The sequence below is a fragment of the Trematomus bernacchii genome, unplaced genomic scaffold (assembly GCF_902827165.1).
Source record: "Trematomus bernacchii unplaced genomic scaffold, fTreBer1.1, whole genome shotgun sequence".
NCBI lineage: Eukaryota > Metazoa > Chordata > Actinopteri > Perciformes > Nototheniidae > Trematomus > Trematomus bernacchii.
In genome coordinates this window covers 1,819,519-1,842,472 of record NW_022987547.1, presented here as the reverse complement: position 1 = coordinate 1,842,472, position 22,954 = coordinate 1,819,519, and the positions used below count along the sequence as shown (strand labels likewise).

Below are 22,954 nucleotides of genomic sequence, written 5' to 3'. Positions count from 1 at the left end.
CCTCTTGGGACTGTTAATGGATGCACCAAATATCATGGTAATCCATCCAATGGTTGTTGAGATACTTAAGTGTGGACTAAAGTGGTGGACAGACCTGACATTGCAAACCCTTGAGCTTTATTGCACGTCCAGAAGGTATTTGTCCTGCCGAAAGGTGTGCCAGATCATAAACCGCTCACACGAGGAGTCATTTAGGAAAGCACTTACAGATGAGCCATTTTCTCATTGAGGTATGAGGATTGGTTTGAAATCACACAGTAGGGAATGGCAGCATTCATAGACAGGCAATACAAACAAAGCGCTAAAGAGCCACTAGCTTCTTGTTGAGTTCGTCTGTCATCTCCTGCATGTTTATGGATTGCTGGTTATGAAACAGGTCACACTCTCCCCTCCAGCAGCTCATGAGAAGTGCGAGCGGGGGGGGAGAGAGGGGGGATGACATTACCTCCAATTTGAATACCAGAATTCTGCGATATTGAGTGCAAAAGCAAATGCTTTGATCTTCCTATCAGACGGAGAGGAAAGGCTGGGCTGTGGTCCGGATGAAGGGCGTCGGACAACAGCGTTCACAGACCGGGGGGGGGGGGGGGGGGGGGGGGTGTGTTTGAGGGATGGAAATTAAATAGTGTGTCTTATTAGTTTAATTAGTTTATTCACTGCAGTCGACAGGTGGTACTCTTTGTTGTGTAGACCTGTTCACCGGGGTCGACGGTTGTTGCCTAATTGTTTTTTGGAAATAACAAGCTCAACAAAGGGAGACCGTGTTTCTTCTTCAATTCTGAGAATCTGGTCATTCTCTGCTAGAATGCCCTAATGTGTGTCTTATCTGGTTAGCTTGTGTTTTTAAAATACTGTATTTTAGATTTTTGGTAATATGGACAAGTGGTGGTCTTTGCAATTAATAGACTGAGGCAGAAGTTATTAAAGCAATTTGGAAGAATGGTCTGTCTGCTGTCATCTACATTTGTTTTATCTTCATTTATTCTTTATACAAAAAATGACCATCCAAACAGAAAGGTTTGTTTAAAGAAATGTCCCTTTTATAAGCACTTTCATATAGTGTGGGTACACCTTACCAAGCCTAGTTTGAAAATAAAGACCTTATGCATTGGTAAACAACTTCAGAAAAGCGATGAGGTCATTTTAGAGTGAAGAAGTAATGTTTCATTTGCAGGGTCGAACTGAATCATGCACCATCTTTCTGTATGTTGACATTTTTCAGTTAATAATTTTTACATAATATGTTACTCTTTTAAGAAGTGCTCTCTTTTTTTTACGATAAAACATCGATAAGGTAAATATGTTCAGACTTCTGCAGGGAAACATAAAAGTGCTTGGTGTTAGTGAGTGTATAAATCAGCGCTGTACAGTACGTGGTGAGCCACTAGTGCACTGACATTTCAATCAGCTCCCTGAACAGGTGCTTCATTAACACGTCCCATAATGCCCCACACCTTCAAGACTTGCAATTAACATTCCCAAGCCCCCCCGGTTCTCATCACCCGCTGTGCAATTCTCTGTGTGCGTGCGTGCGTGTGTGTGTGTGTGTATGTATGTATGTATGTATGTATGTATGTATGTATGTATATGTATGTATGTATGTATGCGTGTATGTGTGTGTGTGTGTGTGTGTGTGTGTGTGTGTGTGTGTGTGTTTCTTTGAAGGAAACCCAATTCAATTAAGCCCATCTGAGAGGGGGATTCGATTACGGAGCATTACGAGTGAGGAATCTCTTTGCTTGGCAGCCCATTGTTTACAGTGGAGAGACGCCCGGGGAGACATCCGCTCTGATGATATTCACACCAGTGGGAATACTGCCACGGGGAGTAATAGCCTGTTTTCAGCCTCCAGCCGCTTGTCCTCTAAAGATATATGGTCACAGCGTAAAACGGCATGAGAATCGACAGGGAAAAGGCATGAGATGATTAGATAGGAGTCAACATTGGAATAAATCCTGTACAACATTATAGAACGTGCCACGATAAGCACCTGTATGTCAGTTCGTTAATCTTGGACTAACAGCGTCCTCAGGATGACTTTAGCAGCCATTTGTTAGTCAAATATTACAGTGGAAATGTAAAGATGCATAAAAGCACTGCATTCTTACCCAATGGTATAAAAAGGGTTAAGATATTTTTCTATAACTAAATTATCTTAATGAAACTGTGGTATATTTTATATTACTTTATCTAAAATGTGCACTTACATTTGGTCTCCACTTGGAAGGCAAGGCAAGGCAAGGCAAGGCAAGTTTATTTATATAGCACCTTTCAACACAAGGCAATTCAAAGTGCTTTACAAAAAATGAAAGACATTAAGAAAATGGCATTTAAAATCAGTCATTAAAATGAAAAGATAATAAAATAAACATTAAAAGAAAAAATACATGGATAAAAAAGTCCCGTGATTTTTACTTGGAAAATGATTTTTCATGTATCCAAATGTGGGTGGGCATTTTTATGCCTTTACACCTTTTGCAGCAAAGATACCCAGGGCATAGGTTTGACGGATGATTGCTAACATTGCAGGTGTAAAACACGCTTAAAAACAGGACAGTTGGAGAAAGGTGGCAAAGAAAAAGAGAATAAAGTAACACTGGATAAGTAATGAAGAATGTTTCACCATATGCATTAGTAAGCACACACCTGGCTGAAGCTAATGGGTATGTTTACAGTTTTGTAATGTTTCCATCTGTCAAGTAAATTATGCATTGTTCTGTCTAGATCCATTAAAAGAGATGCTGAGGTGTACCTTTTCTCTACCTTTTCTATGCAACTGCGAAGTGGTTAGTGGAGTTTGTGGCAGAAAAGTGTTAAAGGAGGAGTAGAGTGTGTGTAATTGTGTCTGACTCATTCAGCCCTCGAAATGCTAAGTACACTCCAGTATGTGCTGAACTGTAGACCCAGACAAGAGGAGAAATATGCTCATATTCACTCTCACTCAGCAGGAGCTTCAGGTTGCACCCACAAGGAGTTTCTAGAGCAGACTTTCAGTAACTCTTGGAGAGGAGCTCTGTCCAAGAAAGTGGCATCATTGGCATCATTGTTGCTTTGCATTGTGGCTTGAGAATACCCTCTAGGAAAGATGAGAGCATCTGTCATATCAGCGAATGACCAAACGGCATTTGTGTACATTAAAGATACATAAGCTTGCTGGGAAGTCAGTTGAAATTATCTCATGAGAATCAAAGTTTACACACGAAAGAGGTCAAGACTTTAAAGGTCACCTAATATGCAAAATCCACTTTTCCATGTCTTTTATACATAAACATGTGTCCCCTCTGTGTAAAGAGATTCTGAACGTTTCAGGAACAAAGACCCCCTCTCTTTTTGTCCTGATCCATTTCTATAAAAACCTGTCTGAAAATGAGCTGATCAAATTTCGGCCACTTTATGATGATTTTTTTGGCTTGTGTAACCATTAGCCAATCACCAACCAAGGTAACCCCCCCCCCCCGTGTGATGTTTTTCCAACTTGGTCTAAGTCATTTCAGAGGGCAATAACACACACAAGGTATTTTGTCATTTCATGTGGGGACTTGAGAGTGGGAGAGTGGTTTCCAAGAACTCTGTTGTGATGGTCGCTGTGACAGCCGAGTTGGCAGCTTAAAAGCATTGCAGAAAGCTTTCAGAATATCTAACTTTCATTCATGTAAGAAAAACAACAAAGGAACCATTGACAAAATGGATTATACATAAAACTGCACTCACGTGTATAGGCAGTATGGGTATCTGTACAAATGTGAACAAGTTTTGACATAGGGATTGTGTTTTCAAACAGTCTGATGGCCGACAGACTCATAATAAAAAAACACAAAACACTGTTGGTTGCCAATTCCCATTTTCCAATAAGCTCATGAACATACCACCATGGAACGGTTTTGAAGACATTACAGCTATACGATTTAGAAATCTCTGCAAGTTAATGTTCATCATGTACTAAAATACATGGAGACGTGAAGATATGCATGGTTGGGCGACACTCTGGGCAAAAATCTATTTTACCTTTAAGGTTAACTGTCATACAACCAGTCGCCTCCATCACTGTCAGAATATCTAAACAGATCTCTATTCAGCCTCACTTACTCCCATTTGACACATGTATCATAGCAAATGACCGCAGATGTACCAAACACGCCCGTAGAGACCCCTTAGGAGGCCAAATGACAAAGGATTTTAGGGTTGAGTTGATTTTCCAAGAGGCATCTGTCCTGAGGAGCTTGTCTTGCTTCTCGCTTGACCTGTGCTCTCTGTCTGCCTCTGTTTTCTCTAGTTTACTCCCCCTTCCATTTTTAATGTGCCCCCATTTTTCACCACACACGCCTCTTCCTCTCTGCTGTAATCCCGTCTCTCCTCAGAAACTCCCCTCCCTAACTCGTGTCTCTCCCCAAACCCCTGTCACATGTCTGAGAGCATGCGGGACGAATTCCATATCTGCCTGCGAGGCTTTCTTCCTCTTGTCCTCCTTCATTTTTCACATGTGCACAGGGTATCTGTCCCCTGCCGCCTACTGCACCTGTGTCCCTGATGGGATCGCATGTCATTTTTGGAGTGGGTGCCCACAGTGATATAAGACAGCAAGGAGAGAGGGTTTATTTAATGGATTGATCGAGAGTGATTTTTCTATATCCCTTTCTGACTCAGTTTCCTCTCATGTATAATGGATGATGCGAGTCTCTTGCACCATTGTTTTCAGATTCTAATCAGAGTGCCCAGCCTGTTGAATAATGAAACAGGAGGGCAAAATAAAAATGTCTCAGAGCTTCAGAGGAACACCTGCTGATTAGAACGTATAAAACATGTTTCACGACGGCCCTTAACGGGACTGGTTGCTTGTCAGATCACAAAACAAAGACACTAATATTTTGTCTCTTTCATTTTTTCTGTTCTTTCTTCTTTTTTGCCTTTGAATACTGAGACTGACTCACACACACAGTAACTTTAAGATGACATCTTAGACTGCGATCTGAGGTCGTCACGGCGACATCACACATTGGTTTTCGAGACTATGGATTTGAAGCCTCGACTTTGGTTTTTGGCCTTCGTGATCTAGTTTTTTTTAGAGCCAGAAGTGGCCATGATTGGACGAGAGGGTGAAGCAGGAGACAAGCAAGTGAGTCATGTATTATAAGCAGCTAATGCTAGCACTAGTTGGCCAGCTTGGTTAGTAAGGTGCAGGCGTAAATCACTTTAACTGTGATGCTAATTATGCCTAGCAAAAATATGCTTATTTGTAATATACTTACGGTTATTTGTTGCCCATAAAGTTGGATTAATTTTGTTTTCAGACACATTCCACTTTTTACTCCTATTTAATGTTCACTGTGATGTGTTTGGAAGAGATTGATCAATAAAGTTTTGAGAAGATATACACTTTATCTATCAAGAACAAATCACATTGTCACAATCATTGCATGAGAAGATGTACAAATATTGTATTCCAACTTTATAGGCAACTGTGTATAACTAATGCATTCCCTGCTTTAATGTGCATTAAACATGTATTAAAGAAAACTTGAAATGACCACAAACTACTTAAAATATTACTACTACAACGAAAAAAGTGATAAGTAAGGTCCTTTTCTTATAGACTTCTATCAAATCTGTTCTCCTTTTGCAACCAGGTTGCCATACATCAAGGATCTTAGTGTACGAGAGAAGGAAAGATGTTGCATCATAGCAATGTTTTTAAAAAAAAGTATGTTTTCCTTGCCCCTGCTCTGACTGTGTGTGCGCCTGCTGTGTTGGACAGGCTTGAATAATTGACAGAGCTGCCAGGAGGGAGGCATTCACCCAGTGTTTGCCCTTCATTCAGGAGCCTCTCCTGCACAGTCACTTCCAACACTCGCTGAATAAGAAAACAGGCCACTCTCCTGCAAGTGCTGGAGGACGTCAAATGTTCCCCTTTGATAATTGGACTGTATCTGTGGACACATCAGTTTATTTTTCAGGACCACATCGATATAAACTTAATAAATGCTGCATTATAACCACGTTTGCTAAAAGGAAAAGAATATGCTGACTCACAACTGATCAGTCTTCCTGAAGTTATAGATTATTAGTGACCTCTGTGTTAAAAGTCAGTTTGCATACAGCGCTATAGGAGTTACCTGATATTTATAGCATACACTATTAGAGGTTCTCACATTTTCTCGTTTCCTTTTATCCCTCCAATAATTCCTAATAATAGTCATGACTCGTTATTCCTAATAGTTATTGCTGCGGTTCATATCCTCTCAGTTCCAGATTGACATTGAAAGCACATATTGGGAGTAATTCGTCTCTCTTTTGCCCCGTCTCCTTTGGCTCATTTCCCTCTCCTGTCCTGTCACACAGAGGAACATTAGGAGGTCAGTGTCATTCAATTGCAAGACCCGGGGCTATTTTATTAAAAGCTGAAGCCCTCTATGATATTGGATTTTAGCTCAATGTGGCTGAATGGACGTCTGTAGCGTATTATTGTCTGTCTATTTCTGTGTGCGAGTAAAAGAGACACTAAGAGAAGAAAAGGAGCTCATTATGAGATTCAGTACGGTGGTCACTGAGCTTCCATTTTCAGCACGTATCCAAGCAATCTTCTTCAATTGTTGTCAAGGTTAAGTTGACATGAAAATACAGTATTTGCGGTACAAACACACATACCATTTATGAACCAAGAAAAAACCAAAACACCTATGGTCTGCCTGCTGTAATTACATCCACTGACGCAAACTGAGGTCATACTGAGAAATGAAGTTGAACAATTCTTCACTTTATCTCATCCGGCTGTCTCATTCACGTTCTCTCTTTCAGTCTGTGGCTGCCTGAAGTGTGGAGATAAAAACAGCTGCATCTGTAATCTGTGGGTGGCAAAAGCCTACAAAGAAGGCAATTAGGTTTATAATTTACAATTCCCTTGCCCTTTTCTCCTCTCTACCCTCCCATTTCCTCTTATTTCAACTCACCCCTCCTTTCCAACCATGAATTAATGTCTTTATGTGTGTCGTGTGTGTGTGTGTGTGTGTCCACAGAGCAGCCCGAGCATTTGGAGAGTACCTGTCCCACACACACCCTGAAAACCGAAACGGATCAGGTCAGCGTTTCAGCCATCCTGCCATTTGTCCATCCCTCTATGCTGCTCTGCCTATTCCTTTGTGCTCTCCTACCTCACCCTCTGCTGAAATGCCAAGCTGCAATCATCACTGCAAAAGCTGATAACCGAAGAAAGATGATATTTAGAGTAATTATTCTTCTCTAACACTCATGTTTGTCTTTTTTCATCGCCATTCTAGCTCATCTACTGTGTGAAACCTTGGTGGGTCCCGACCCGGAGTCGCCGAGTGACAAGATTGGCCCGAACAACAACAATCATCTCCATCCCTGCTCCAACACCACCAAGGGCTGTGAGGACAACCGGGATCCCGGCCAGGTGAAACCCACGCTGGGCTTACACCAGCCACCTCCACCATCCATCACCATCTCTACCAAAGCATCAAAGCTCTCCCTTGAGCGCAGCTTCTCAGCGGAGGAGGACCAACAGAAGAGTGTTGAGTGCACCCTGCAGCCTGCCCGCGTCTACACCATCACCACTCAGCGCGGTATGCTGATGAACAGCGGCCGGGGCAGCAAGGAGAGCCTAGAACTGGACGTCCTGAAGGAGAAGTCGGGGAGTGGCGGGGTGGCCTCCAGAAGTGGCCTGATCCAGGGTTCCCCTTCCTCCGCCACATCGTCTCCAACCCAGCACCACCATGCCAGCAGCAGCCGTGGCAACAACCACCATCACAGAAACCATCACGACCCTCACCACGGAAACCACCACCACCACGGCCTCTCTGGCACCACCTCCAGCAGTGGGGGGGCGAGTGGAAGCAGCAGTAGCAACCAGCAGCAGCAGTCTTCTGCGGTCACTGGATCCCACTCCCATCATGGATCGCACCACCACGGCCACCACCATCACCTGTCTCAACCCCCGCTGCAGACCTCTGTCAGCGCCCACAACATCCGCGGCTGGGGGGAGGGGGGAAAGGGGGAGGCGGAGTGCAGCGGGCTGGCATGCGAGTCTTGCAGCGGGGCCCCCTCGCGGAGCCAGGGGTCTCTGGACCTGGAGAGCGCATCCCGAGAGGCAGGCAAGCAGCACCGACGCCTAGAGCGGATGTGGAGTGTGGACCGGATGACTGGGCTGGAGAGAGGTGAGAGGGCGGAGGACACAGAGGAGAAGAGAGGCGCGGAATTCCAAACCAGGGCGGGAGGGGGTAAGGGTATGTTTTTAGACCCCATTGGTGGGTTTGCTGGGGTTTGGTATTGGACCAGAGAGGAAATAGCATTTCTTTAATTTGCCTGATTGCAACTTTAGTAACAAAATAAACTGTTTACAAGTGATATTTCTAGCCTTTTTAAAGTTTCAGAACCACTTCTGTTGAAATAAGCAGAAAATCACAGTCTACACTTGAGTAAGCAATAAGTAAGCAATAACTAGAACACTTAGATGTTTTTTTCATTTGAACTTTGAGAAAACAGTTGAAAGTAAGTTCCTATTGCATTCAAATCTATTTCTTCTCAGCTCTGGTGGGGATTGAGGGTGTGTTGTTGGATGTGACGTGGTGGTCTGTTGATCTGACTCTTCGTCTCCCCGTCTCTCCCCTCTGCTGTCTCCTTCTGTGTGTCTCCCTCTCTCCATTTGTGGAGTGGTGGACTGTGAAGTGCTGGTGCTGTCGCTGGTTTTGTGCATCCATATATCAAATATATTGATTACAACGTTAGCCAATATGGCACATAGATATTTCATGTTTCGTACTTAACCCAGGATTTAACATTTGTCTCTCTAATTGCAGAGGACACTAACTGGTTCCCAAAGGAAAACATGTTCAGCTTTCAAACTGCCACGACAACCATGCAGGCGTGAGTGTCCAACCTTCAAGCACACACACATCAATCTCACATGTACACAAATACACACACGATCACACTTATGTTGTTTGAAAGGTCGGACTGGTGTGCTTGCATGTTTCAGACCATTAACTCCAAACTGCATACTTTACATAAACCGCACACCATTATCCAAAGCATGCTATAGGTTTTTAGATTGATTTCTTACCTTCCAGGCTGCCATTGATTTCCATTTCAGTAGGCTATAAAAACAGCTTGCAGACCCTTAAAGCGTGCTCTAGGAAAAACAATCCATCATCGTGAATGTTTAGTCAACTTTAGCTGAATAATTAATGCATGGTGTGTTTTAAAAGGCTCATCAAGATGATTTGACATCTGAGATTACACAATTCATTATCACTTCCAAACCGCTGGATTGCCGATGTTTTAGATTTCATATTTCAACACTTTCGTCAATAAAGAATTAAGTATACGTTTATCTTGAGCAAGTTAAAAGACTGCGAGTCTGCAGCCATGTTCGTGTACTGTATGTAAACATAGCTGTGGAGCTTCTTATCAGGATCTCACATGGTTAAAATGACATTGCTAACATTTGGCTGTTTAGCAAGCTTGTTTAGCATGTTCACCATCTTAGTTGAGTCTCTTAGCATGCTAACATATGCTATACACAGTAGTTTTTCCAGGTATTAAGTAATGAATAGGAGTATTGGAAGAGCTGATGGTGTCGCCAATTGAAAATGTACAGTATCACCAACATTATTATAGTTTAGTCTGAACCCAAGTGGTGGACTATACAACCAAGAAGGGCATCGAAATCCTCAAAGGCATGTTGCTAGCACGGCTTCAATAAGTACTTTATTGGCAGTAATGTAACGTAAGCAGTTTTTTAGTTCATGTGCAAAAACATAGGCAAACGTGAGTTTTTTAAAGCAAATGAAAAAATAAAAGGCAGATGTGTGTGAGTGAGAATGAGTGTTAGTCTGTACAAAAGAACTTGAACACAAAGGCAGACTCAATATAAAATAGGTTGTTCATTTAGCCTTTTAAATAAGCTTAGACCAGCAGCAAGGTCAACTTTAACACACACTTACTGTCTCATTATGCCTTACAGTTTTTCCATCGCTGTTTTCGGCCTCATTAATCACCGGTGCCTGAAATGTGTTGTTTTTTTCTCCCTCTCCTCTCTTCCTGCGTGCTAATTAACAATGGGACAACCAAACAGGATATCGTGAGTATATTTCCCATGCATGCTTCCTTTTATCTCGCTTACTTCTTGTACTTAACTGCTGTTCCTTAACTTCGATGTCTACCATTTAACCTTCATCCCTGGGCTGGGTGATTGAAAACAAAGTGACCATTACAGGATAGGACCAGGGAGTGGGTGGACCTTTTTTTGAGGTACTAAAACATTTGATTTTCGAGAAACATCAATCATCTCCTGATATAGAGTTATGGATTGTGAGGTAGAAGCCAAGTCAGCGAATTTCTTTTCTTTTAATTACTCTTTCTTTAAGCCAGAAGGGGGAAATTGAGTTTTCAGGATATTCATGCAACAGCAGGGATCAAGTCTCGAGTAATCCACTGAGGTCGAGTTATTCTGCCATTCTCAAGTCAGGAAAATGTCCGTCTGTGTGTTGGCTGACCACAACCTGTCAGCTCACATCTACCCAGCAGTTATGTCAGTTCAACACACACACCCGTCCTCACTTAGCACACATCGATAGATAAGAGTTTGGCCATATTAGATTTTTGTGGCACTCCTGTTAGTGCTCTAATCCCTCTCCACCGCCATCTCCAATTATCACAAAATCTGTGCTGGCGGACTTTAGGCGTTTTTTGGAACTGACTGTGGTAATTGGCTCTAGACAGATTTGTTAGGAACAAGTATTTATAGTGCTAACATGTGATCCCAAGTGCCTTCTGGTAAAACGATATGAGTTATGATTTGTTGCGTTTTATTTCTGGTCCGGTTCCTGTTCACACTGACATGATGGAGGAGTAAACTAAAAATGACAAAAACTGACAGATGACTTTGTTTGACTTTGACAGTGTTGTTGATTGCCATGATGCATTCATTTAGATCACTGTCACACTTTTTAATGGACTTAATGAACTGACAAAGTAAACATACTCAGACACAGCGTTAAACAGCTCCTTAACTGTTAATCAGGCAAATACCTACACTAACGTGCAAAGTGTGTACATTGATAAAAATATGAATTCATACATTCAGTAGGTTATATAAATGGGCAATATAGATAAATTATTCGATCGTTTCCTTATTACATTTTTGAATCACCGTAGTTAAGTAGTTTTGAAACCATTCTAAAATCCCATATCTGCTCTAAAAAAAAAAATCTTTTTTATTTCACACTAAGAACAAGTAGTTAGAGGAACACGTTAGGCATGAGAGGTTAGTATTGGTGATCAGAGAAGAAGGTTAAGCCATCAGATAAATGATAAGAGGAATAGTGTAGTTTGCCATGAATAAACTAAGGCTAGTTCTTCACATTTCATACTGCACAACCCCTGCTGCAAACACATCTCACCTTACTAAACCTAACTAACCAAGCTGCTTTCAAATGCTTTCAAGTTCTTTGTATGTTGACCAAGCTAACCTCCTGCTGCTAGCTCAAAGTACATTTTGAGGATTTATTCAAAATGTGAAGATTTGCAGCGAGGGATTGAACCACTGACCTTCTGATTGGTGGATAACCACTCCTCCTGAGCTATTACGATGAACAGACATAGTGTAGCTCATTTGAAGTAAGCTGTAACAAGCCATCCTGTTGCTTTTTGTACCAGTGGCACCATTTATTTACCCCTGTTTGAGTAAGGTTTGCTTCAAACTACAAAATCCTATATTTTATCCCAGATGTATGCCAATGTATACGACTGGGCTTGCAGTTGAGAGCTACAGACTGGCAGGGGAGTCAGAAAGTATTGACAGGCTGACTAATGCATTCTTGGTTTTGGTCTTTTTATAGGATTTGGCAGCCTTGACCTTTTAAAGAACATTTTGTTCTTTGGTGGATTTTACAAGCTACTTTCCACTACATACCCAGAGTCGGTCAATTAAATGTAGCATGGTCAGAGATGCTCTATCTCTAGCTCTCTTTCTGCCATGGAAACATTTTAATCAGCTTCACAGGATCGTTGGGTTACATCTGAACAACAATAAGTGCGATTATTAGGACATAATCGCACATCAACAGTGATGCATTTCACACCATGTTTGTACTTTGACACATAAGGTGGTGTCACTTTCTGCAGAACTATTACAAACGTTTTGATATGAAAGGACACAAGTTATACAAGTTATAACAACATAACTGTCTTTGCAGTCAACCTCTTGCTTGTTGATTACAGCGTTAGGATAAAAAAATATCCATTAAATATGAAGTATTAATGTCACAGCAATGGAGAATGTGCACTATTTTCGAGTTGAGCTGTTACTTAAGCCCAAAGGCCTTCAGTGGCAGAATTACACTCTCAAGATTACTCTAAACTGCATGAGGATACACAACAAGTATCCATGACTGATTCTGGCAAAGTAGTAGGAATCCTACAATTCAGAAAAAAAACATATATCTCATAAGGCACCTCTGAAAAGCCACATGAGGTCACCAGACCAGCGTCTCAGATGGATTATACCACATGTATACTGGCACATTTGTCGCAGGGGTGAATAGAAAATAAGATTTGAACAGTGATGTGATTTGACTCTGGTCTTTATTCTCCAAGCTAGCTGCTGCCTACCAACAACAACTTCCCGTTTGCAGCCAAATAAACCCTGCCGCTAAAAGCCCTGGCACCAGCCCCCCCCTCCCCCCCTTGCTCTGTCCTACCCCTCGCTACGCCAGCATTCTCGCTCTCTCATCCCTTTAATACTGTGCCACGTCCCGGCAGGGCTTTCCGGGGATTTGTGCAGAGAAAAAGGAGAGAGAGGGAGCAGGATTCTGCAGAAGTCATCCAGAGGTACGAAGCGGCCCCTGCCAGGGTGTGCTTTGCTGTTGGCTTGTTTCTGGCTATAGCTCCGTTGTCGCTTATTTACAGCTGCCTCTAATCTGACTAAACCAAAGATTCACTACGTGGCATTTGAAGGTGAGGATGTCAGCTTTAAAAAGGATCCACTGAGCGCCCTGCTAGGGTGCCCACTGCCCACATTTCTAGGCTGGATATTTACTGCCACCCCTGAATTCTTGGTCTCCGAAAAAAACTGGTACATTCTGTTTGAATGATTTGAAAAAACTCTGGAAAATCTTCTGAATGCTACTCAGCCACACCTAGATTAATTGCATTGGTATACGACTTTTGTATGACATTAGAGTCATTCATTCATTATACTTCAGAATTCAAAACCTACACTACAAGTTTGAATGAGACCGCAGCATTCTACCGTAAAATGTATTTAACACCCTTACAGAAATGGGTGAATTAGAATCACTCCAAATGATTATTTTGAAATGTGGAGTGAGATTCTGTAACACTTGCAGGAGTAGTGTCATCAGCAACAAGTTCAGAAACCGTCCCACCCAGATGCTCCGTCACACGGGGACAGATGGCGAATGTGAGACCGCGCATCTCAATTCCTTTAACATCTCACTCATCCATCTGCAGTGTCAGTTCACTGACATTGGTGTTTTTTCATCAAAATGTGTGATTTGAAAAGAGGGGAAAAAGCATAACAAAAAAAGTTGCATAAAATACCACGGGAAAAATAGTCCGCCATCCAACAGAAACCATTACTTACATTTGTATTATCCAATAATGCCATATTCAACCACGGCAGTAAAATTGTAAAATAGTATGTTTAAGTATTTCCTTTTTGTCTTTTGTTTTCACTAAGCTGAGTATTTGACCACTAAAAGCAGATCAAACAGGAAGCCATCTTAAACTGAATAAAGGGAAATTCCTGACTGGGTAAAGCACTTTTTTCTTCAGCCCTATTTCCCTTTAACAAAAAAACACTTAATATGACTGTAAGCTTCCTTTTTATTATATTATATATTATATTCTTTTCATATGATGTACAGCCGAAGGGTCAAAATTGAAGCATTTCCGTATTTCAATCTGGTTGGCAAAGTTTAGGAAAAGCTTTAAAACACCAGTGTGAAAGTGTTTTTTAAATCTTCCTGCATTAGTATAGTAAAGATGTGCCCTAAAGCCACAAAGCAGAGCAGAAATTATTACTCTCATACAGCAGGCAGTGCCTCTGTCAAGATCCTCATCCCCACACGATCATTTGAACCATAGTTATAAACATCAATGCACAAAGGTAAGTGCCGTTTCAGTATTGCTCTAATTCAGCCCCTGTACTCTGAGAGTGCTTTTTTTCACAATGGGAGAGTAGATTATACCTGGTGTCTTTGATGTGAGGGGTTCACTTTCTTTTTCATCTTGCATTACCATCTCTACACAATTAAATCAGACCTTTTCCCAGAATTTTCTTAAGTCTGACTTTACTCAGAGACACATTTACTTGAGTACTAGTCTAAACTTCTAATGCACTATCGCATAGGAGGATAGGAGAATTTAAAATCACGATTCCCCTGGCCAGTCAATGTGATCTACGATATTATATCAGTAATCAAACAAATATGCTGTTAACATCTTAAAATGGCACTATAACATACTGGAATACCAAAAAATGTCAACGTATCAATTTATAGTTAGTGTGGTTCGAATCCCAAATTAATATTGTTCCATCCATATACTTATAGGAGTTGAATACTGTACTCCTATTACAAAATGTACTGAACTTATACATTTGGATGCATTATGGTGAAAGCTATAGCATTATGTAGAAGTTCAAATGAGCCTTAGCTCACATTCATGCATTAATGATCATAATCCAATAATATACCGCATATGGAGTACTTAATAGTTAGTATATTTTTGACAATTTGATCAAACCTTAGGCAAATACTATCAAAGAAACCAGATAACTGGGAGAAAGACACATACAGGATAGTCTTTGGGAGGAATGGCTTGTACAGTAAGGTAGAAAAGGAGGGAAAATAACGTGAGAAATAATGCAGGTGTGATCATCATTCTTGTTCAAATACAGATATAGAGAAGGTGGAACAGGAGTAGGCAGTAGAGAGTCAAATTGAAGCAAAATCTGAAAATGTAGGCAAAAATGTGGATGGGAAAGGAGTCATGGAGAGTTATAGAGCATCACAGAAAGAGCTGAAGATGAGGGTGGCAGAACCTGTCAGATTGTCTTTAGTTGGAAATGGAGGAGACCACGCTTTCTCTCACATTTCCTCTCTTTCAGTCTAAACTCCCATTATCCGTGTCCACACCTCTCATTGTGGGCAGCTGAGGTTTAAGCACAGGAGAGTGTGTGTATCAGTGTGTTAAAGATCTCAAAGTGCAAGTAGCAGTGATCTCTCCTGTTTTTAACCATGACTTGATTTGTGTTTGTACATTAAATGAGCAGGGAAATGCATCGTTTGGTGTAGCGAGTTTACTGTTGGTTTGCTGACATTTTTACGGAGGTAAACCAAGGACAAAGACTACAAAGTGTATTTATGTTTCCTTTTTAAGTCGCTTCTTTTTTTTTTATGTGCTTCTCCACTATGAATAATAAACATGGACCCACTATCGCACAGACACACACATACATAAAACCACACGCTGAGATCATTAATCCTGAGTGCAGACTGTTGGCTCGGTGTGCTGAAACTGTGTGTAGATGTGACATGGGAGGGAGGCAGGAAGATAAGAGGATGTTTATCTGGGACTCTTGCATAGAACATGGCGTCGGTCTGAGACAGGCAGTCATAGGGACGACTATACAAACCATATTGCTTTGTTCTTACTAAATACACAAAATGGACTTCAAGTGGAACATGGTAATGCAAAGCTTCTGTATTTAATTACGTATAGACTACAAATATACAGTGAAGTCAGAGAGTTTAATTGTTGCTAGGAGACATGAATACTATGGTTTACGAAGCTAATGCAAGTAGCTAAAACTTGGAAATTGAAAACATAAGAGAAAGTAACTCCACAAGTTTGTAGCATATAGTCGGCTACAACACAGCATTTATTTGATAGTCTGACATATCTTCTCATTAAAGTGTGTGAAGAAACAGGAATAAAGGAACGGACCAAGACAACAAGCACGTTTTGAAAAGATAAGGTTCGAAATGTTAATAATGCACTGTGTTACAACTTTGGTGAATTAACTTTACTCATTAGCCCATGATTAGCCTCAATGAGATGCAGCAGTTAACCATTTTTATGACTACATTTGAATAATGAGGATAACAGGCTTCGTGCACTCAGGTTACTTTACACCACTGATGTAATAAAAATGGCGTTTGATCCTGTAATGACTGGAATAGAGTCTGCAATCATTAGCACATGTTTCACAGATATACTGTTGTGTATAGACAAATCCATTGTCTGACTCATCTTGTGCACTCAAGCTGTTTTTGAAGATTTCTTTCACAGAGGGTGGAAGAACAGTAAGTTAAGGTTATTCACGGTCAGCAGTCTCTGACAGAATAGGGTTTCCTAAAGTGAATGTTAATCAGTCTCCAAGCACTGATGTGAACATGTTTATGACACAGGACTTGTAATAAGTGCTCTGCTTCTGTCTGACCTGAGAAATACGTCAGCATATAAAACATTTTAACTATCGGTTATGTCAAGTAAAAAGAATATGGTTTACAAAGACACTGATTATTGTTCAGGATGATGGATCACCATTGGCCTCTTGCAGGCAGGGTTTAATGGAGGATTATAATGCTGATTAATAAATGTGCATTTATATTATGGAGCAGAGACATATGGATTTAGCTTGATTGTTGGAAGCAGCAAAGAACATAGTCTAAGTTTTCATCTGTTATAACAATGATTATATTTAAACCATGTAATAGGGTCTTAAGGATCTTCTGGACGTATTTAATGCGTAACATCTTGCCTTATACGTAAAAGTTGCCATCCTTTAATAACAAAATCCGGGTGATTGTTATACAAATGTTTAGTTATGCATATATTATTATTATAATTTTAAATATTGACTAAATAACCTCACTCTGATGCATTGAAACCTATAAAACACTAGAAAAGTGTTTCCCTTTTGGCTGTTACGTGAATGAGACTCATTAAATCTTTACTGTAAAAGGATAAAGAGCGGTGCTTTGGCAGTGTGGTACATTACACCCACACTGCTCCTGTGACAAGTATTTTCCACTCACAGTGACAATAAAATGAGTATATTTACCTATAATTATCTCTTTTTTAACCTAGAGACAGAAGCTTGACACTAAACTCTCCTACTTGTCTTCCCTGGCTTTGTCGTTTCCCGCCCTCTTTCCTCCTTCTCTTCTTTACGTTTTGGGTCTTCCTCTTTCCTCTGTTATCCCTCGCATGTTTTCATTTCCCTACCCACAGGAACTTCCGGAAGCATCTTCGGATGGTGGGCAGCAGGAGGATGAAAGCACAGAGTGAGTCAGAGATGTGTGTGTTTGTGTGTGTGGCTGATATGTTTGCTCAAACTGACTGTTGTGTTTTCCACCTCGCCATCATCTGTTTTTCTGTTTGTTTTCTGGTGTGTTTATTGCACGCGTGTGGCACCAAAGCGCGCCTGCTTTTACTGGGATTATAAAACGTAATATTGATATGTTTATCAGTGTGTGTGTATGTATGTATGTATGTATGTATGTATGTATGTATGTGTGTGTGTGTGTGTGTGTGTGTGTGTACAATATGAGTCTTGCTCCTGTCTATACGAGTGTGTTGGTGGTCCTTTCCTGTTGCATCGCTTTGAATGTTTCGGGTCTTTGTTCGGTTTGTTGTAAAGACTAAGATGCTAAATATATATTTTTAAAGGAAAATACGGAAGTAATGATTGGTAACAATGGAGGAGTGTGTGTCGTATTGAAAACACATTGAAAAAATGTGGATTAGATGTGGCTTGAGTAGCAGTTTGTGGCTTCAGTAACAGTTTGAGTGTCATTTTAGGAGGCATCTTAAAGATGTAATGGAGATAAAATGGGTAAGGACAAAGTCAAATCAACTATAAATCCATGCTCCAGCAAATACAAACATTGCTTGTTTTTTATTTCTGTCAAATTAAGATGCATCATTATTACAAGTAACTTAGGAAGAGTACACGTGCTAAGATTATACAACATGTGCCAAACATGTGCCAAATGTCAAAGCACTATGAATGTTAACAAGATGTTCCTTGTCCATCGTTATAGGTCACAATGGAAATGTGTCACAGTGGCCTATGATGATGTCAGGCGTGAAGGCCATTATTTTGTAATGCGAAAAAAAGAATGTTTTAGCAGACAAGCCTGAACCCAATTATAACCCGAATATGTCACCTATGATTGTAACTCAGTGTTACATTTTGCCCTATAGAGTAGACATTTATTTAATCCTATATCTCAAGAAGCAACCCTGCTGTGAGGAGGAACTACTTCTCCTGGAGCAATTTTCTTATTCAACACAATTTCAGAGAATAAGGTCCCAATGCTGCATTGCTGATTAAGTGAAATCATCACAGAATCATCTAGTTTTGATAAAAATCTAAAGTCTAGTCAAGAGTTATTGTGTCACAAAACAGGAAAACATATTTTGATTTGATAAACAGTTATTTCTAAAAGCAACCCTGAAATATCAACATTTTAAAAAAAAGGCCTTAAAGTTGACCTTATGAATGTTTCTAGCTAATGAAAAGATTGTTGTACTTGAATAGAACAAATTGTTGTCAGCAGCAAAATGCCGCCTTGAGGGACACTGTTGATCAAACACTTTAAAGTAGTCTACACATATTCCAAGAGCACAGTGATTACTCTTCAAAGCAAAGCTGATTCTATCGAGGCTCACTAAATCTCTGAGACAAAAGCAGACCTTGAAATCCATCCTTAAGATAAGAAGCAGGATCTTTTATGGCGTTATAGTTTGTCAGCATACTGTATGTGTATGTTTGTTTAAACATGCAGGTGTTTGTTTGTGCCGAGATGGGGTGACATCGTATGTACACAATATATGTGAGCTGCTTCCGTGTGTTCACATATGTGTTTTAGGTGGTGAGTGTGTAGGGAAAAAAGGTCATTTTGCGGGTTGTTCAGTGCGCGTGTGTGGTTTGTGTGTGTGTGTGACAATCTCTCCCCGCCTGTACTAGCATTCGCTGAGCGTAGATCGAAGAGTTTCAGCCGCTCCTGGAGTGACCCCACCCCTGTCAAGAATGACTCTCAGCATGACAGTGAGTTAACACGTACTAACACACGTCCATCTACACACAGACGCTGACACACACAGTGGAGCAAACATTGTGCGATTTAAACACTTGGAAGCAGGCTTTAACTCTGAAGTAACCAAATCACGTGTTACATGTGTGTAAACCAGTGTCTGTTGCGTCTCGTCTAGTTAAGTTACCAGTTTGTATTCCCTGCATGCACTGAGATATGAAAAATGTAAAATTGGCCTCCACTGTTAAGACCTGGCCTTTTTTAATATTCCAGACTACTTCAGTGCAGTCATCCTCCTATTATAAATATTACAATAAGCGCAAGATACAGACATGTCCTTTTAAAGTGTTAATAATCCACCAAAACTGCTGCAGCTGCTGCATTTTAAACAATGTAAAAGGTGTGCAGTTATTATTAATAATAGCCCATGACCCTTCATGCCCTCACATCACAACTGGCATATCGATTACAACTTCAATTCGCTTTGTGCTTGCTCAGTACTTTTGTCCTTAATTTATTCCATACACAGGTGGCTCATACATTGTTGAAAGCCACTTAGCAGCATGTGTCAGCTCTGAAAATGATGTGGTAATCAGCACTTTGATATATGAACCGACCGATGGAATGAGGCCAGATCATCTCTAGTCTTAAATAATGGTCAAGCTGTCAAAAGTAATGCAAAGTAGTAGTACAGTACTTAGTAACAGAGGTGGGAGAAATACTCAGATTGTGTAGTTGAGTAAAAGTACCAGAGTGCAGGGATACTCTGTTACAACTAAAAGTCCTGCATTCAAAAGATTACTCAAGTAAAAGTATAAAAGTATTAACATCAAAATTAACTTAAAAGTACCAAAAATAAAAGAACCTATTATGCAGATTGGTCCATTTCAGAATAATATATATGATATGTTTTGATTATAATTATTGATGCATTAAAATTGTATCAAAGCTGGTAAAGGTACAGCTATTTTAATGACTCTGTATACTGCAGGTAGCTTGTGAATTTACTCCAGGTTTAACTAAAGTCTGATTTAAGTGTGGTTTATATTTCACATCATTAATCCAAATCTGCAAAGTAACTAAAAGGTACAAAATAAAAGTAGTGGAGTAAAAGTACACGATTTACCTCTGAAGTGTAGTGGAGTAGAAGTACAAAGTAGCATCAAATGGAAATACTCAAGTCAAGTACAAGTATCTCAAAATGGTACTTTAGTACAGTACTTGAGTAAATGTACTTAGTAACTTCCCGCCTCTGCTTAGTAAGTACAAATGTATATTCTACACGAACCTTTTTTAAATATTTCCAGATTGGGAAAAATCCTAATTTTGTTTGCATTAATAGGCAAAACAAATTGTACTTCTATTCTTATGTTAAGGATACCACAAAAGTTATTTCTTTTTTTACTTCCTCCCTCAGCAAATGTAAAATCTTAAAATCCCAAAACACTCAACAGTGAAATAATTTCCCTACTAAAATTGCCGATGTGATTCTACCCGTGTCAAGAAGGTTATGTTTTTGGTTTGGTTTGTTGGTTTCTTTGTCAGCAGGATTGTGGAAAAACGACTATCCCAATTTTCATTAAACTTGGTTGAAGGAAGTACTATGGCCTAAGAGGAACCCAGTTATTATGTAGTTCTGAATCACACGGTGGAAACATGACATTTTTCACTTAAGGCAACTGCCTTTGAAGGAGTCTGTACTCTCCGGGAGCCATTCTGGTTGTCAGTGTTTTCAATGGTGATTTAGGTACTTGAAGGTTAAAGCCACTTTTCATCAAGTGTGTACAAACAGGACTTGGGATTTGACAGTAAACTGTAAGGTGACATTTTGTCATCACGGTTTTACAGCTCAGCTCCGTGTTTTGAAAGAACAGTTAACACACACATAACAAATCCAAAGACACTTACACAGAAAACCCTCCATCACACGTACACACTGACTGTCCCTGCTGTTGACTCTGACCCTGTCCATCTGTCTCCCTTTGACCGTGGGTCTTTCTTCAACTTTGTGATGCTCTCTCTATATCTGTGAGTATGTCTTTCGAACTGGAGTGTGCGTCTCAGTCCGAGTGTGTCCGCTGGTACAAATGTCAAGGCAAGGAACGTGTGTCTAAGTGTATCTAAGTGTATCTAAATGGCTTATAAATGTGAGTTTCAACCCACACTGATTGCAGGTGATGTTTGTCTATGTTGGTGTCTGTGGTTTTATGTTTTTCTCCACCTTCCATCTTCAGTGTTTCTGTGTTTTAGAGTGTGATGAAAGATAAATGAACTGTTGATGACAGTCGAATGGTGTAGCTGATGCCTCATTCTTCCCTGTTTCCTGAGGGAAAGGTATTGTTCTCTGTGACATTAATCATCAATTTCGCTTGTTATTTTCTCTTTTTTCATTCTTTACTTTCTTGAGAAGGATATTTCCCTCTTGGTACCACTACAATGTTCTTTATTAGCTGCTTCACAAAACCTATTGCCAAAATCCTTTGACTACAGTTGGGCTGAAACTGATTCTTTAAGGCTGATACGAGCATAAAAGTACATTTTTGTTTTCAAAATATCCTCATATAACATAATGGCCAATTACTATTTTGAGGTTGTTTTCTATAAATGGTAAATACAAACAAATGTATATTATTAATAAAAAACCTCAAGGACAACACTGTGAGCAGCAAATATATATAACACAAATATATGACAATCATAAACGTAGTGCTCACATTGTAATTAAACTACAGCAATGGAACATGGCAATTTCGTATACAGTAACAGCACTTGAATATAAATAGCAATTATCAGCAACAACACTTTTACTATGCATGCATTGACCCTAAGAATGTTAAACTGTAAATAAATACTAAGTCAAAACTGCATGCATCACGTCAGCTATCCACGGATCAAAGAAATACTGACAGCTCAGATTTAACGAACACCTGCTCTGTAGGTCTGTCTATTTAGTGGTTATGAACATCAAGAAAGCATCTATATGTCTATAAGTAAATTAAAATACTTTGTCCAGCTATGCAATGTACTGATGTCAAATGGGGCACGAGCAAAAACATATTTTAGCTTCCTAAAATAGACCCACCGAAAAATAATCCGAATCTGTTTAAGCGCATAGGCAACATTTAGATTTTTCTACGCTTCACCTTGCTTTCAGACAGCCATTTCCAACAACGATTTGAAGCTGTTGTATCCAGCCATGATTGTGCCAAGGCTAAAGCTAAACCTTGTTGAACAAAAACAGCTGTTCTACTGCTCCAATCAGTTCATTTGTTTGTATAGTTGTCTGTTAGTTCGGATTCACTACATTCACACAGTAACATAAACAAACTAACTCATCAAGGCAGCAGTAGACACAACCTGTGTTCTTTGCGTGGTAAAATAACTGAGTTTTTCAATGACGTTTTTGGCAAAAGCATAGATAGCGTCTCCAGTTACCAATCAGAATAATTTCATAGCAGGAGAAGCACAGGTGTAACAAACATCGTGAACGATCACTGTGCTCGGTTGAGTCAAAATCAGTCAATGAGCATCGTTATTAATACAACTGCCTTCTTCTATGAAAAATACAAATCTATGCTGTAGATAAGTTGTATTCTCTCCTCATGCTAAAGTAATATGATAATTGAAGGAGTTTATTTATTTAATCGTTTATTTGGCAGGGACAATGCACAGTAATGAACACTTAAAACATTAAGTGTTCATTGAATTAATGTATCAAGCGTAACAGTGCCAGATTTAGCTTTGAGCTAATTTCCATCCGCAGTCCCTCACATAAAACATTTAAGAAGATTACATTTTACAAACATAGTAAAAACAAAATACATGATATGCAAAAAGTGCAAAAGAGCAAGAGCAGCACACACAAGTATTTA

The 22,954-nt window shown here is 40.0% G+C and overlaps 1 protein-coding gene across 2 annotated transcripts in view; it reads left to right on the top strand.

Annotated features, from left to right (window-relative positions):
* LOC117476506 (NMDA receptor synaptonuclear signaling and neuronal migration factor) overlaps positions 1 to 22,954 on the top strand; it is a 38,858-nt gene that overhangs the window by 4,021 nt on the left and 11,883 nt on the right. Inside the window, exons 2-7 of one of the 2 annotated variants that reach the window (XM_034123104.1) lie at positions 7,011 to 7,072; positions 7,272 to 8,237; positions 8,811 to 8,877; positions 10,088 to 10,093; positions 17,275 to 17,327; positions 19,016 to 19,096. In XM_034123104.1, the coding sequence (XP_033978995.1) occupies positions 7,011 to 7,072; positions 7,272 to 8,237; positions 8,811 to 8,877; positions 10,088 to 10,093; positions 17,275 to 17,327; positions 19,016 to 19,096 (1,235 nt within the window). The remainder of the gene's footprint in view (positions 1 to 7,010; positions 7,073 to 7,271; positions 8,238 to 8,810; positions 8,878 to 10,087; positions 10,094 to 17,274; positions 17,328 to 19,015; positions 19,097 to 22,954) is intronic. The other variant, XM_034123105.1, reaches the window with a different exon arrangement.